The following is a 15,136-nucleotide window of genomic DNA, read 5'->3' as shown; positions in this document are numbered from 1 at the left end:
TGTTTACCCCTCCGAAGCCAGAGCCTCCTGAGATGCTAACACGACTCCCAGATATAATCCCAGTCTCCTCTTTCTTATTACACTGTTTGTTTATTTCCCTCCAGTAATCCACTGAACCAGTCACTGAGAGGTTAATGAAAAAACAACTTTATTCACAGAGGCTGAGAGTTTGGGATAACAAAATATCCAGTGACAGCCATTCCACCACGTTTTCAGTTAAACACAGTGAGCCTGGATCTCAGCAATGGTTCCTCCTGGAAGTTCTTCCAATCAAGGCTGGGCTGCAGTTTCCCAGAGTCTTCCCACTGGCCTGGGTGGAAACCAGTCACGGAAGCCTGGTTCAACATGGATATGAGAATGAATTTTCCAAAAGTCACCTCTATGCCTATGAATTATCCAATTACTCTGCCGGCCTGAAATGTCCTTTCCAACACATTGACCAGCAGGCCCTCTGGATTCAAAGTTTGTCATCATTTTTAGAGAAGTCCCGGAAACTATTTTAAAAGCTATCTTAAAGACCTCCCTCCCAGCCTATTTCCAAGAATGCGTGACTACTTGTGTCTTTATCACATGACATAAAATAAGTGACTTAGAGGTTCAGAAAATTGCATTTCACGACCTCGAAGATAACCCAGCTAGAGATGGCATAGAGGTTGGGTGCATTTCCCCGAAGTTCCAAGCCTAACTTGGTTGTGAACATCTCAATATTCTTAATTAGATTTTTGTTGCAGACCTCTGCTCCCCTCCCCAGACTGTCAGTCACCTCTTTAAGCTGCTGGGGGTGCGGGGCCGGGAGTGTCCTGCCATCAAGCCTCAGGTCCTCTGGGGCCTGGAGAGGCCCCTTCCAGCTGATACCAGCACATCCCCTTATTCTTCCCCCGCATTCCTCCCTCTCTCTCTGCATTTGCTTTTGCTTGTTTCACCCAACTTTTTAAATTAAACGTAGTCCTTCATTATCTGTTTCTGAAAAATATAGCGACCACAAGCCTGGATCTTGAAAAAACATGGAAATCAAAACTCCAACATTGTCTGAGGCATATCCCCTCCCCCTCACACCCTTCCTCATGGTATGCCTTGAAATATTTTGATACCTTAAAAACAAAAGCAAAAGGATAGGCCATCTGCTGTTGTGGGTTACATAGCTGCATGTGTATTGGCTAATGAGATATCATAATGCAAGAAGATGTTATATAGAGTGCACTTTCTTAATAAAAGTTGTTAATACACGCGTTTTCAAAGGTCAATGCTTAGAGTCAAGTATTTATGCAAATAATAAAACATGTTCCTTTTACTACCCAGAAAGAAATTAAGAGAAAACTTCTCTGTTTAAAATAAAAGTGTTACTGCTCTGGGTGGTTTATCAGCTTCTGTACCTGAACATTGGTCATAAATCCTAATCAGGCCCTACATCTTCCAGAAAACCTGAAAACCCGGGGTCACCCCCGGCACCTCCACAACTTCAAGTCGGGAACAAACCCAGCTGTGACCACCCCACACCCAGATGGGCTCATAACCAAGGCCTGACCCACACAGCAACAGCGAAGCAGGCGACGGTCATATGGGGGTCCCCAGTCGAAAGGACCACACTGCACCTGTAAGGCTTGTCTTGGGTAGTCTGCGGGCCCTCGCATGCCCGGGACGCGCAGGACCTGCGGTGGGCGGCTGAAGACCACTCCATTAGACAGGTCAAAAGTCAAGGAATCTCCCGCGGTAGAGGTCCCCGCGGGTGCCCATGACCCCGTAGGGATCTTTTAAGTCTCCGTAGCTGCGCCCGGTTGCTGGGAAAAGTTTGCTTCGGAGAAGGCAGACCAGCTCGCCCACCTGCGCGCAATGGTTGGTGACACTTCCCTGAACCCATAGGCCGTCCCAGGCAAAGATCATTTCAGAATCCTCCGCAGGTGGGAGCTGTGGCCTTTCGCTCAGCGGAGGCGCGGGCCGGGCCGGGAGAAGAACCGCGCCATCGTTTGCTTTACTGGAAGTGGAGCACCGTGTCGGGAAGCTGCAGGGGGAAATAGGAGAGGAAGGGGATCCCGAGCTGGTAAAAACCGCCCTGGACGTGCGGGTCGAGCATCAGGGAAGCGTTGAAAGGCGGACGGAGGCTGCAGGAGGCGGCCAGGAGCGAGGCACCCAGACGGCCGCCGGGCCCGGGCTTGGCGCCCCCCAGGAGCTCGTCCCCTGCAGGCGGCTTCTGGCCCTGCCTTCCCGCCAGGATGCTGTCTATGCTGAAGCTCTTGGACTTGTCGGAGCTCTTCGGAGAGCTGCGGGAGGCGGGGCGCAGAGGGGACCCCGGGCCGTCCCCCGTGCGCGCTGGCTGGCCGACGGCCACGGCCGCTGCGCCCTGGACAGCGTCACCGGCGTCCTCGTCTGGGGACGCGGTCCCCGGCCAGTGGAGGGGCGCCGGCGGAAAGGGGCCGTCCAGGAGGGGCGAGGGGCGAGCAGGCGCTCCCTCCAGGTGTGGGATTGCGGGGCCCGAGCCCCCTGCCCCGCTCCCTGCCTCAGGTTGCCCCTCCGCGCTGCGCTCGTGCGTCTCGGCGCGGGGCCTCTTGGCCTCCGGGGCCCCAGGGCCCGGCTTGGGCTTCCTCTTTCGGCGCCGGTAGTTGCCGTTCTCAAACATGTCCAGGCAGCGGGGGTCCAACGTCCAGTAGCTGCCCTTGCCCGGCCGCCCTTTCTCGCGGGGCACCTTGACGAAGCAGTCGTTGAGCGAGAGGTTGTGGCGGATGCTGTTTTGCCAGCCCTGCCGGTTGTCGTGGTAGAAGGGGAAGCGGTCCATGATGAACTGGTAGATGCCGTTGAGCGTGACCCTCTGCTCGGGCGCGTCCTGGATCGCCATGGCGATGAGCGCGATGTAGCTGTAGGGAGGCTTCTGCGGCGTCTCGGCCCGGCCCGAGGCAGCCAGAGCAGCCGCGGGGGCGAAGGCCAGAGGCAGCCCGGGTCTCTCGGGACCGTACAGATAGAGCATGGGCGAGGCTGCCAGGGCAGACAACCGGGGATCGAAGAGGTGGCTCATGGCAAGCGAGAGCCTGCGCTGCGCTCCCCGCAACGCAGGCGACCCGGGGGACCTAGGCACTGCGCCCCGCGCCGCAAGGGCCCTCCCGGGGAGCTAGCCGTGCCTCTGCCTCTGGCTCTGCCGCTCTCCCCGGCAGCTCCGTGCTCTGTCCCTTCTTCATGGCTTTAAAAATGTTAAATAATTGTTGTAAGTTTGCTGTTATATGTTGACTTAGCCCTGGAAAATAAATTGTCTATGATAAACAGTCCTTGTGTTCTCAGCCCACCCACATTAATTAAAATTTCATTGCTGAAAAACTCCAAGCTTTTCCCTCCACGTGTCTTTTTGATACCAGCCAATCGGTTTTGGGGCTATTCCTTCATTTGTTTATAGAATTAGTCTGTTGATAAGTCCGCCCACCCAAGTTGAATCAAGCTGTGTTTATTTGGAAAAATTTCCGGGCACCCAATATATAAACGCACTGATCTGATGTTTGAAATATCACGTCCACCCCTTGACGCTGTAAGCACACACAGTCAGTGAGGCAGGATGTAGACCGCGGTGGCTCCGAGCAGGGTCTGCTGAGCCAGGAAAGAGAGGTGGAGATGGGGGTGGGTGTGCAGGGGTGAGTTTTACGCTGGCCTGGGGGAGCCCCACAACCCCAGGGCCTCCCACAAAAGGCCTTTTCTTCTCCCAGGCTTAACCGGACATGTCAAGATGTAAAACGTCGAGTCTAGTAAAACGCTTTCTGAGGTCCTAGGAACCTTTTAGATCGGGGCAGGGAGGGTGTCTAAGAAGCCTGAGTGTCTGCTGAGAAGGGGATTCAGCCCTCTCTGAAAAAACAGGTGGCGGACCCAATAGGAGGTGGCACTCTCTAGGGACCTGCTCTCCCACACCCTCCCTTCCAGGGCTCTTTGGAAATCGGAGGGAAATTGGACTCTGGGAGCCCAGCCTCTCTGGAAGGGAAGGCCTCGGGCACTGGAGGCCTGGGGAAGAGCACCTGGTCCACAGCTCCATCGAGGAAGGTTTCAAAATAAACCCATTTAGAGAACTGGGGGCAAAAGTAAGGTCCTCCTGATGGGGCCAAGGTTGCAAGGGAGGAACACCATAAAAGGAGGCTGTGGCAGCTGGCGCGGGAGGCCTGGTATTTGTGAATGTGGGTCTCCAGCTTTATATTCTGGGCTTTCCTGTTTATAACAAGGAGGGGGTTATAACAACTTTACAAGTGCATGCAGCTGGCCCGTGATTACATTAGGCATTTGGGAAGCCTGCTTGCTCTCCCTGCATCCACCCCCCCTGGGGTGTACGCTGCTACCCACCCCCATCTCATTTTACATTTTCCCACGTCACTGTTTGAATAAAAGATCCTGAATCATGCTGATTTCGAAGGCGGCCTCTCTTCCCCACTCCACTCCTTAGGGTAGGGGTAGAGGGCACCTAGTGTGACTACTTCCTGTTTATGATCACCCCCTGAATATGAAAACACACACACTCTCACACGCACGCACACGCATTCGGATAACTGGTGTCTCATTGAGTAAACCGTGTGAGCATGTCAAAGAGACGAAGGAAGGGGGATGATGGCAGGTGGGTGTACAAATGGCCCACTACATGTGGGCCAAGAAGGTGGGAGAGGCACCGAGGGCACACAGAGCGGTAGGGGGAGTGTCCGCTGCTGCCACACCTGGCTGGGGATGTGAGTGCCCAGGTAGCCTCTGAACAAGGAAAGGTGGCGGGCATCCTTTTTCAAAATGAGAAAAACAGAAATAACCGGTGTGTTCGGGGTTCCCGGGTACCCAGCCCATAGAATAAGTAGACCGCAGGGGAGCGGGTAAATTTAAAATATCAAAAAGGAAGTCGCAGGAATGGTGGGAAAACCGGTCTGGGTGCCGACACTGCCTGCGGGAGTGACAGGCCAGTCCCTGGGACACCTCGGGCCTCCTCCCTCCGCGGCCCTACTCCTTTAAAGTGGGTCCAGCGCTCAGCCCGACCCGCCTAGGTCCTGGGGGTGAACCTCTGGCCAGCAGGGGCGGGGCGTTGTCGTTTCGTGACCGCTCGCTCTCACTCGCGCACACCTTTCAACCTTGGGACGAAGAAACCTCAATGCCAGCGCCTTTGCAACCCGCAGGCCCCACAGTCTCTGGGGTCACCCAACCTCTCCCGGGCGGCGCGCCCCCAACAAGCTCAAGTTTGGATCCAGTTCCTTCTCCAGCCTCGGCGCTCGCTCCAACACACCCAGACCGAGAGCTAAACCGGTGTCACTATGCAACCCTTTCCCCACCTTCCTATCCCACAGCCCGTCCTGGAGCTCCCCACGCGGCACCCGAAGTCCAGCACGCACATCCCTGCCTCTACGGAAACGCCTGCCGTCCTGGCGCGACTTCCAAACTCTAAGACAAATCCGAGCTTGAATTTGTACAGTGATAAACACTGCCCGATTTGGTAATGGGCGGGACGCGGGCGGAGACACGCTCGGCTGGTGGGCGGGGCACCGATAGTAAAGCAAAAAAAAAAAAAAAAAAAAAAGAGCGAGAGATTGGGAGAGAGAGAAAAAACAAAACAAAACAAAACACAAATGCCCATGCTCCAGTTGCGGTTTGGAGACGCACAGCCAGCCCTGCGCTTTTGCAGAAGTGTGCAGTCTCTGGGAGGTGTCAGCTGTAGAACTCCGGCATTGCGCCCCAGCCCGGCTCCGGAGCGGGTTTGAACCCCGGGCTCCTGGGTGATTGATGAGTTTGTAACCTGAGCCTAGGAGGGGCCTCCGTTAGAAGGAACCCCGCGCTGGGGCAATTTCCATATTTCCGGGGAGTGCAGGCTCAAGCCCCGGGAGTCCGAGAGCGGATGCGCCCTCGTGCGGATGCTCTGCTGGCTGAGGACTGAGCGAAGGGCCTGCGGGGGGCAGCGGAGCCTGGGAGACGGCCTGGCGGGTCTCTAGAACGAGTGTCCTAGAGAGCCAGATGGGGACACTGAACGTTCCCTGCAGATTCATAAGCCTCGGATCCCAGAAAAGAGCGTCTTCTGAGAAGTCACTTGGTGAGGGTTCGCCTCCCAGCCTGCAAGAAAAGCCTGAGATCTCTGGCCTGCCCGGATGCTCCGGAAGGACTGGAGTCTCCAGCTCTGAGGCTTGAGCAGAAACGGGGTTCAGCGTGGGATGAGGGTAGACAGCCTCGTTGCCAGCCCTGGGACAAAGCGCATGTGCGATCCTTAGGCAGGCAGATCGGAACCCAGGCACTGGTGATGAAAACTGCCTCAGATAAAAAGGCCGAGGGGTGAGAGACAAGAGCTCCTCCCACTGTGCCCCAAGCCATCCACTCAACCTTCCTCACTGGCAAGTCAAAAGCAGAAACCTGAGTTAACAGTAATCTGTGTCGCCTTTCCAAATGTCTGCATCACTTTTCCAAATGTAAAGACAGTTAACACATATACAGAGTGTGTGTGTGTGTGTGTTTTACACGTATGTGTGATTCAACCGCATGTGTAGCATGTTTGAGAAGAGCTGTGGTGGAAAGATGAAGGGCTTAGCCCCTCACCTTACTGACAACCTAAAAACACTGGAGACATAGATGATAATAATATGAATAACTAAAACGTATTGAGCCATTTCGTCCTCACAGCAGCCCTAATAGAAACCTTTGTCGTTCCCATTTTGCAAACCAGGAAACCGACCGAAGCTCTGTAAGTTAACCTGCCTCAGGTGTCCCATGGGGAAGTGCTCCAAAGACAGAAAAACAATCTTATAATAGCACCAGGTGTGGACACTCAGGGCTCCATGGAAGTTATCTTGCCAACCCTTACTACCTCTGTGAAAGGCAGGCGTGGCAGACTCACCCATTTGACAGACAATGAAACTGAGGCTCGACACAGAATACCCCAAGACCCTAAAAGTAGGAAATGGTGGCACAGGGACCACAGCCCATGTGAGTGTCCTCCAAAAGTGGGTGCTCTGGGGTCTGACATGCTCAGGTATCTGGAAGGACTCAGAGGCAGAGATTGTCTGGAGTAGAGAGTGGGAGAGGGGCCCTCCAGAGCGGAGAGGGTGTGCAGCACCCCTGGAGCTGGGAGATTCAGGACATTATAAGTAGAAAATCCCAGAGTCCCTGCTTACGTTCCACCAAAACCCCGAAGACCTCTTCCTCCTTCCCTCCCCTCCCACTTTGAAAAGAGTGGAAGATTTCCAGAGCTGGGGGAGCAGGGCCCAGGGCCTCCCTTCTCTTGGGAGGCAGTGAACGGGACATGAAGGTAATGGCAGTCCGACTGGGTCAGTGAATGCAGAAGGAGACCCAAAAGCAGGGCAGGATTTCCCAAATGACGCACTTATTTATAGCGCACCTTTTTCCCAGAAATGATGGAAAGGCTCTAAACAGAGGCAGTTGGTGCACATGCTCTCTCTGAGCTTTTGAATAGCCCAACCCTCTGCTTTCCCTGTAGAGCAGGAAGGTTGAAAAAGGAAGGAAAACGCCTGGCAGAATTAAAGGTGAGCGGCATCTTCCCAGACACGGTGGCTTTCCCTGCCAGGGCTGCACAGTACCGTGTGATAAATGCGCGTCACTCAGACCAAAGATTCCTTTCTCTTTTTCTTTTCTGTGCTCCAGGTAAACCTTAATGGCTGGTCATGAGTGTTTACTATGAACAGGACACTATGGAAGCACCTTGCCAACCTATGTGAGGTTCATGAATCCTGGAGATAACCCTCTCAATCCTATTACTGTTTTCAGCCAAGAGACTGCCCCAGAGTGCTTAAGGTGATCTGTCTGATGTCACCTGAATCTTTGTAAGGGCCTGAGTTGGTGCATGTGGATTCAGCCTTAGAGAGAGTGATTCCACTGGGGAGGCCACCTGTGAAAATAACACAAGACAGATGGAGACCCAGGGCCAGAGGGCCGCTGAGACAGGCGAGGCCCAGTGTCTCCATGATCTCGCAGCCTGGGTGGGCATAGACTGAGGTTCCAGAGCATGAAGCTGCACCTCAGGACACAAAGGGGGTGGAAGCCTCCCAGCTCCATCCCCCCTAAATGGGTCTGGGATGCCAGCAGCTTTACCAACCATCCCCCCTTCCCTCTTCACACACCCACCGCCCAGGATGAAGTCCCCACAAGGCTGACACTCAGACAAACCTAGCCCTCTGCTTTTGGTCTACAGCAGGAAGGTTGAAAAGGGAAGAGAAAGCCTGGCACAAATTACAGGTGGGTGGTGTCTTCCCAGACCCAGTGGCTGTCCCTGAAGAGCAGCTGCCAGCCTTCCAATCTCCCCTGAAACCGTCGGCCCCCTTCCTTACATGCCTATGTCAAAAAGCAAACATTTCAAATGCCTTGGCGAGCTGAGGCCATGCAAGAGGCAGGCAGGGAACGCTTCTCAAAGTTTGGGAAAGCATTTCAAATATGCGGTGCAAGAAAGCGCTCACTGGGAGGCAAGGGGCGGGCTCTCTGGGTGGCTGTGACCCGGCCTGTCCCACTCACCTGGAACAAAAGCACCAGACCCCAGACCCCCAACCAGCCTCAGCCTACTGGCACCTAAGGCATAAAACCTCAGGTCTTTACTTACCCACCTTCATCCCACTGAGAGTCAGATAGGGACGCAGGCGAACACAAGTTCCCAAGATGCCAACCACAGGCTCCGAGACCCCAGCACCTTCTCAAGACATGTGGCTCTGCCCACCCTTCAATGGGTGTTTTATCTTGGTGTGTCTATCTCCCCTCAGCTCATGTTTTCAGTTAACAATAGGTCCCCATCAACCAACCTTGCCCAACACCCCCAACCCCTTTTTTGGATGGGTGGGGAGGAGGAGTGAGGAGACCTTCACTAGCACACAGGGTTCATTTTCACCGGTGAGCTGGGAGCTCTGTTCACAAGCCTCTCCCTGCACCAGCAGCAACCCCCACGCAGTCACTGGGTAAAGGGAAGGGGACGGACCCCCGAAAGATTTATGAGCCAAGCGCAGAAGTTCCCAGGACCCTGTGTTTTCTTCTGTGTCTGGCTTCTGATCTTCATGTCTTGGTGGCAGGAGGGTCAGCAGCATAAGTGAGGCCCCATGGCAGCAGCCCTGGCTATGCCCAGAAGGGGAGTGCAGCGTAGCCCTGGCCGCCTGGTCATTTTACAGATAAAGAGACCAAGGCCAGGGAGGGGAAGCAGTTTGTTCACACAGAAAGATGTGACTTTCTCATTCCTAGCCCAGGGCTCCAGCAATTCCTGGACAAAAGTTACAGGAAGATTTGCATCTTCAGGGATAGGTCACCTATTCCACAGCAGTGATGGCCTTTCGACCACAGACCCAAGCCCAGCCTTCAAGAGGCCCCGGCACGGCCGGCAGGAGGCAGGCAGTCTCTCTACCGAACGTGCGGTGGAGCCTCAGAGGCTACACAAGATGGCCCATTCAAGGAGGCCACTCTGGCTGCAGCCTCTCTGGGGCTGAGAATGTATGGGACGCTCAGAGGCCATGGGGGTCTCTCCGGGTAGCCCATATCTGTCATAACTGGACTGTGCTTAGAGTCAGAGGCCACTCAGCCAAAACCCGCCAGGGATGCAGCGCTAATTCAATGGGAAGCTGTCTGCCATGGTATTCAGGTGCTTTCATTTTATTTGCGACATCTCTGTGATTGGCCCTGAGATATCTTCTGACTGGGTCAGGAAGGTACAGGGTTATCAGACAGACTTCGTGCAAACTGCATTTGCGTGGTCTGCAGAGCCGCCCCAGCCCAGAGTCCCTGCAGCCTGTGGCAGACACTCTGACCCTTCCATCCTCAACCTCCTTTTCCCTTCCCTTGAAAGGCCCAGAACCTCCTGAGGACCAGAAGGCAATAGGAAAAGGTGGCAGATGAGTGGATCAAGAACAGCCAATGTCCTGGGCACGTGCTTTTTGTACACTGGGCAGCAGACGAGCAGGGTGGCTGCCAAGACGCAAAACTGTTGGCGAGAACGTTGGCTGTTCACAGCATGTGCTGTGGAATCTTCCCACTCTGCTGGGAGCAACAGATGCCCCAGGAGCCGCTAAGCCCCCAGGCCTGAGGTCCACACAGGCACTGCAGGAGGCTGGAGTTGCAGGAGACCGGGGCTGCACAGAGCTCTGAGCCAGCTCACAGCACAAGGGGCTGCCGGCCTTCTAGCACTTACCGCACCTATGCCTGTCCCCACTGAGACGGAGGAAGCCTTGAGTGACAGGGTCCTCAGATGAGTCCCACAGTCCCCAGGCCGCTACACACTAAGGGCCTGGTTCTCCACTCTGCTGCCGCTGAAGACCTGAATAAAGCTCCAGATACAGTCCTCCAGCTGCCCACGTTCCCCAAGGAACGGAAAAGCCCCCTCCCGATAACCTCCACAAGGGCCACTCACTTGGGTTTCCGGCCCCCACACAGCAGGACTTCTTTAAAAAGGCTTCCTAAAGGTGCAAAAGCCCCGCGTGGTTTCAACAGCAGGGTTGCAGGCTCTCAGCCACACTGTCGCTCTCCTTTATTTTCCGTGTGTCTCTCAGGCCTCGCCACTAACAGGACACCAACGCTTTCAAAGCTTACGAGGAGGGCAAGCTTTCAGAAAGACTTCTTTAAAACGTCTAGGGAAGGGAAAAAGCCAGCTCGCTTAGGGTCTGGAATACGCTCCTCTTCTCCTGGGGCAAATAGCATGAAGCGAGCAGAAGTAAAATGAAACCGTCACGGTAGACGCGGGCGAGGAGCTTGGGCCACCTTCTTCTGCAGCTTGGAGAGGGTCTCTCCCCACCCCTACTTCCTTAACTTCCTCCTCCTGTTCACTCAACCAAAGCCCGCCTGGCCTGGGGCCTGCTGAAAGTCTAGCACCCGGACGCCCGGGCACCCGCACATTATGAAAAGGAATGAAACAGCCTCCAAGTTTTAACTGTGTGCCACCTCTGGGGCCACACATTGAAAGAGTCTGTGTTGCACATATGGGGAAAATTATTATGCTTTAAGCTTCCCCTAATTCTGTTTCAACACAGCGTAGAGATAAAGTACCATGCTTAAAACAACAACAAGAACAACACCCGGGCTACGTTCAGCGCCACGGCATCAAGCAAAATCGCCTTTAGCAAAATCATCAGGTCTTGAAACGTTAAGCTCACAAAGAACTTCAGCATTGGCAAGGTACAGCTCACCTGCCGGGGTGGGAATTGATGAAGCTTTGGTCCCCAAATTCACACATACAGGCCAGCAGGGGAGTGGTGGGCTTCAGCCATTGAAATAGATAATAAAGCCATTTCCTCAGCTACTTTTCACAAAATCTATGTTGCTATTAAAAATGTAAAAGATAAGATATTAACATTGAAAAGAAAAATAATCTCTATTATTTAACATATTGAAAAATTTGAATTTATAACTCTAAAGGCATCATCAATTATTTTTGAAGGGTAATGAGATTTCAAAATTTTTCACTGCGATGAGGGTATAGATTTAGACATGACATTGAGAAGTAACGAAGTCTGAAATTCCCCTCTGATCTGGCTGCTAAGAGGGACGGATATTCAATGCTGGAAAATCCATCCCCTTCAGACCTTGGTTGGCCCAGTTCAAATTCTCTGGAACACCATTAAAGCAGGCAAAGAAGCTCGAATTTTATAAAATCGGGGGAAAGCAGGACTCACCCTGGTTTGCAGTTAGCAAACGGGAAATGTTTATTCTTCCCCTCCTTCACCTCTTAAATTGGGGACGGCTGGACACTGAGATGGAGTGGCACTGTTTTGACAGTTAGCATGTTTTTCTGCATTTAACAAAATGCATCACAGCAAGCTCACGGTCCGGTCCTTCAGGCAGCCCCCTCCAACTGGGCGGTTTCTCGAAAAGAAAAAAATCCTAGAGTGGGATTTTAAAATTAATCAAAAGCCTTTTTCTGTCACTAAACAAGACAGCAGGTGTGTGCTCCTATTCTCTGGTCATTTTTATGTGTCTACACATATACCCACCTGTGTAACAAAAATAATCAAAGCAGGCGGGTTTGCAAACACACCTCGTTTTTAAAAAATGCAACAACACAAACACTGTCCAAACTTTGGGCAGAAAAAACAACATGGGTTTATTTTAAGGTAAGTACAACAATTAAGACCACATAAGACAAGCATAGATGAAGTTAGATTTTCTAAGTGTTTTTTTTTTCTTTTAGGAATACTCAGGGTGGAACCTACTATACAAAACCATCACACTTTGTAAATAAAAAGTATCAGATACTTGACTTCTTTATCCACCAACAAAAAATAAATTATTTTCTTGTTTTGTAAAAGACCTACAATGGGAAAAAGAATTATATCTCATAATTGTACAGGAAACAAAACCCACATCGGTTTCTTGAATTCAATTTGGCAGTTAGAAATGGTTGGGCAAGATGAAAAAATTATCCAGTGAACTCAACTTTAAATATTATATTAATGGCTCTGAACAACAACAACAACAACAAAATAGCCTGATTACAAATCCACACATTTGTACAGCACGGTTGGAGAAATTTAAAATTACACACAGCACATACATTATCTATAGACACCCCCATACACCTATGGGGACCCCTACAGAGAGTCCCCAGGGGCTCGCTATGGGATTTGGTCCATAACTTAACTTTTGAAAGCTCAGATAGAGCACAGCACAGCCGTCCTGGTAGGGGAGGGGGATTTTAAGACCAATACTCATTTTGTTGGGCTGCGTCCCTTTGGAGGGGATTTTCTGGGATCCCAGAAACGGGGCGGCGAATTAAAGTTACCTGCGCGCTTCACAGATGGCTGGGGGCTAGCGTGCCCGCTCTCTGCTCCCGGGTCTGAGAAAAAGTTGGAGGACGTGTTTTGTTTCTTTTTTGCGTGTCTGCAACCCCTTAATTGTCTGGTTGGGTCGGGGCTGAGAAGCGAAGCCGGAGCGGGCCGGGGAGGGGAGGTTCCGGGACAGGTCAGTATTTCGTGCAGTCATAGGAGTAGGGGGCTGCGTGGCGGTAGAGAGACGGCGTGGATCTGTAGGGTAGCTGACAGCTGGCATTGCCACTCACCTGGGACTCCCCGAGGGTCGAGTTCTCAATCCCTAGCCGGTGGGAGTTGAACATCTCCCTCACGTTGGGGAAAGTTTGCTGCTGGGCCGCGAACGTGTGGCCGGGGAGGTGGTTCAGCTCCCCGCTGTGGTTGAGATACCAGGAGGCCGCCTGGGCCGCGGCGGCCCCGGGCTGCGGCGTCGGCTGGGGCTGGGGAGCCGGCGGGGGCGGCGGCGCCTGCGGGTGGTGGTGGCCGTGGTGCTGGTGGTGGTGGCCCGCGGCGGCGAGCGCGCCCTCCTGGCCGGCGGCGAGGTTGAGAGCGCTCAGGGGCGACGTGGGGCCGCTCGGGTGGTCCGAGAGGGCCTCGTCCAGGGCGGGCGGGACACACATGTGCGCCGGCCGCTCGGCCCCGGTGTACAGGCTCATGGCTCGCATGCTGCACTGGTAACCCCCGGCGGCCCCGGCCTCCAGGCCCTGAGCGCACGGCTGGCCGTAGGCGGCGGGCGGCGCGGCGGCGTAGGGCAGCGCCAGCGGCGGCACCACCAGGCCCGCGCGTCCGGCCCCCGGGCTCAGCTCTCCGCCCGGCGGCGACGTTCGCAGGGTCATGATGTTCTCCACGCTGAAGCCAGGCAGCCCGTTGGGCGCCGCGGCGTGGTGCTCGGGCAGCGAGCCGTCGGGGGAACCGGCGGGCGTGGAGGCCGCGCTGCGCGGGCTGCCCTGCAGCGCGCTCTCGGGGCTCAGCGTCTCCACCTTGGTGATGACCGGCAGCGCCGGAGACGCCGCCTCGCTCTTGATCACCACCTTCTTCTCGGCTTCCTTGGGAGCGTCCGCTAGGTGGGGGGCGGCCGGGGCGCCCTTGGACGCCGCCGGGGGCGGCTCCTTGAGGTGGGCCCGCTCCTCCTTCTCCTTGGACACGTCCTTCTTTTTGAAGCGCCGCCGGCGCCGCAGGAAGCTGCCGTTCTCGAACATGTTGTAGGAGTCCGGGTCCAGGGTCCAGTAGCTGCCCTTGCCGGGCTTCTTGTCGTCGCGGGGCACCTTGACGAAGCACTCGTTGAGCGAGAGGTTGTGGCGGATGCTGTTCTGCCAGCCCTGCTTGTTCTCCCGGTAGAAGGGGAAGCGGTCCATGATGAACTGGTAGATGCCGTTCAGGGTGATCTTCTTCTCGGGCGCGTTCTGGATGGCCATGGTGATGAGCGCGATGTAGCTGTAGGGCGGCTTCACCAGGTCCTTAGGCGCCGCGGGCTGGTGGTGGTGGTAGGGTGCGTAGGAGCGGCCCATCCCCGCGCTGTACTGCTCCGGGTGGCCCGAGTAGACGCCCATGGGGCTGGCCATGCCGCCGTAGCTGCCCGCAGCCCGGTAGTAGTTCTGCTCGCTTAGGTAGGGCACCACTCCCAGGGCGTTGGGGTCGGACACGGAGTAGCGCGCCTGCATGCTGCTTCCGAGACGGCTCGCCGGCGCCCGCGCGCACGGACTGCGGCCGGGGGAGCGAGGGGGGCCCCGAGAGCGAGAGAGCGCGAGAGAGCCAGAGGGGGAGAGGAGGGGAGCGGGAGGGGCGGCCCTGGGCTCCTGGCAGCCTCCTGGGCGAGGGGGCGCGGGCGGCGGCGCTTGAGCCGAGCAGGGGCGCGCGCTTTCAGCGGACCGGGCAGATCGGCATCCTGGAGGGCGCGCCCCGGGCGAGCGCAGCGCCAGCCCCGCTCCTCGTTGGCTCCAGGACCCGGCGGCGGCAGCGCGGGCAGTCGGGCGGCCGCGGACCCAGCGGAGATGCCGCGGCCGGGGGACCCAGGTGGACCCTCGGCCCACGCGACGAGGGGCGCAGGAGGCTCTCCAAGCCCCCAGCGAATCGGCAGCCCCGAGGGTCAGCGCGCCGGGGTCCGAGCGGCGGCCCAGCCGAGCCCGGAAAAAGAGGCCAAGTCCCTTTTAGGGATTGGGAAAAGTTTCAAAAGTCTTCTTGCTGAAAGCGAGTTTTTACTTTCCTCGGGCCACGCCCCCTCCCGGAACTTTGAACCAATCACCCGGCAGCTGAAGGGAGTCGGCGCCAATCAGGGCGAGGAGCGCAGGAATCCGTCGGCTCTAAGACCCGGCCGCCTATGCCTCCGCTGCGACTCCGTCTTCACTTGAAAAGACTTTTTAAAAAGTTATATCTTATTAAAATTTATTTTATGATCACATTTTGGTGAATGGACCCACATGCCCAGAACAAAAAAT

At 55.2% G+C, this 15,136-nt stretch overlaps 2 protein-coding genes across 2 annotated transcripts; both read right to left on the bottom strand.

The window, feature by feature from the left end:
- Positions 1 to 124: 124 nt before the first annotated feature.
- Positions 125 to 3,077, bottom strand: FOXL1 (forkhead box L1). The gene has a single exon (XM_025370866.1). It carries the CDS (start codon positions 3,005 to 3,007, stop codon positions 1,970 to 1,972), a length of 1,038 nt encoding a protein of 345 aa, XP_025226651.1. The 5' UTR covers positions 3,008 to 3,077; the 3' UTR covers positions 125 to 1,969.
- An 8,899-nt stretch (positions 3,078 to 11,976) lies between these two features.
- FOXC2 (forkhead box C2) lies at positions 11,977 to 14,863 on the bottom strand. Its single transcript, XM_025370739.1, has one exon. It carries the CDS (start codon positions 14,360 to 14,362, stop codon positions 12,857 to 12,859), a length of 1,506 nt encoding a protein of 501 aa, XP_025226524.1. The 5' UTR covers positions 14,363 to 14,863; the 3' UTR covers positions 11,977 to 12,856.
- Positions 14,864 to 15,136: the final 273 nt, after the last annotated feature.

Source organism: Theropithecus gelada, chromosome 20, assembly GCF_003255815.1.
Source record: "Theropithecus gelada isolate Dixy chromosome 20, Tgel_1.0, whole genome shotgun sequence".
Lineage (NCBI taxonomy): Eukaryota > Metazoa > Chordata > Mammalia > Primates > Cercopithecidae > Theropithecus > Theropithecus gelada.
Note: the sequence above shows the minus strand (reverse complement) of the source record. Positions and strands in the feature narration are given on the sequence as shown.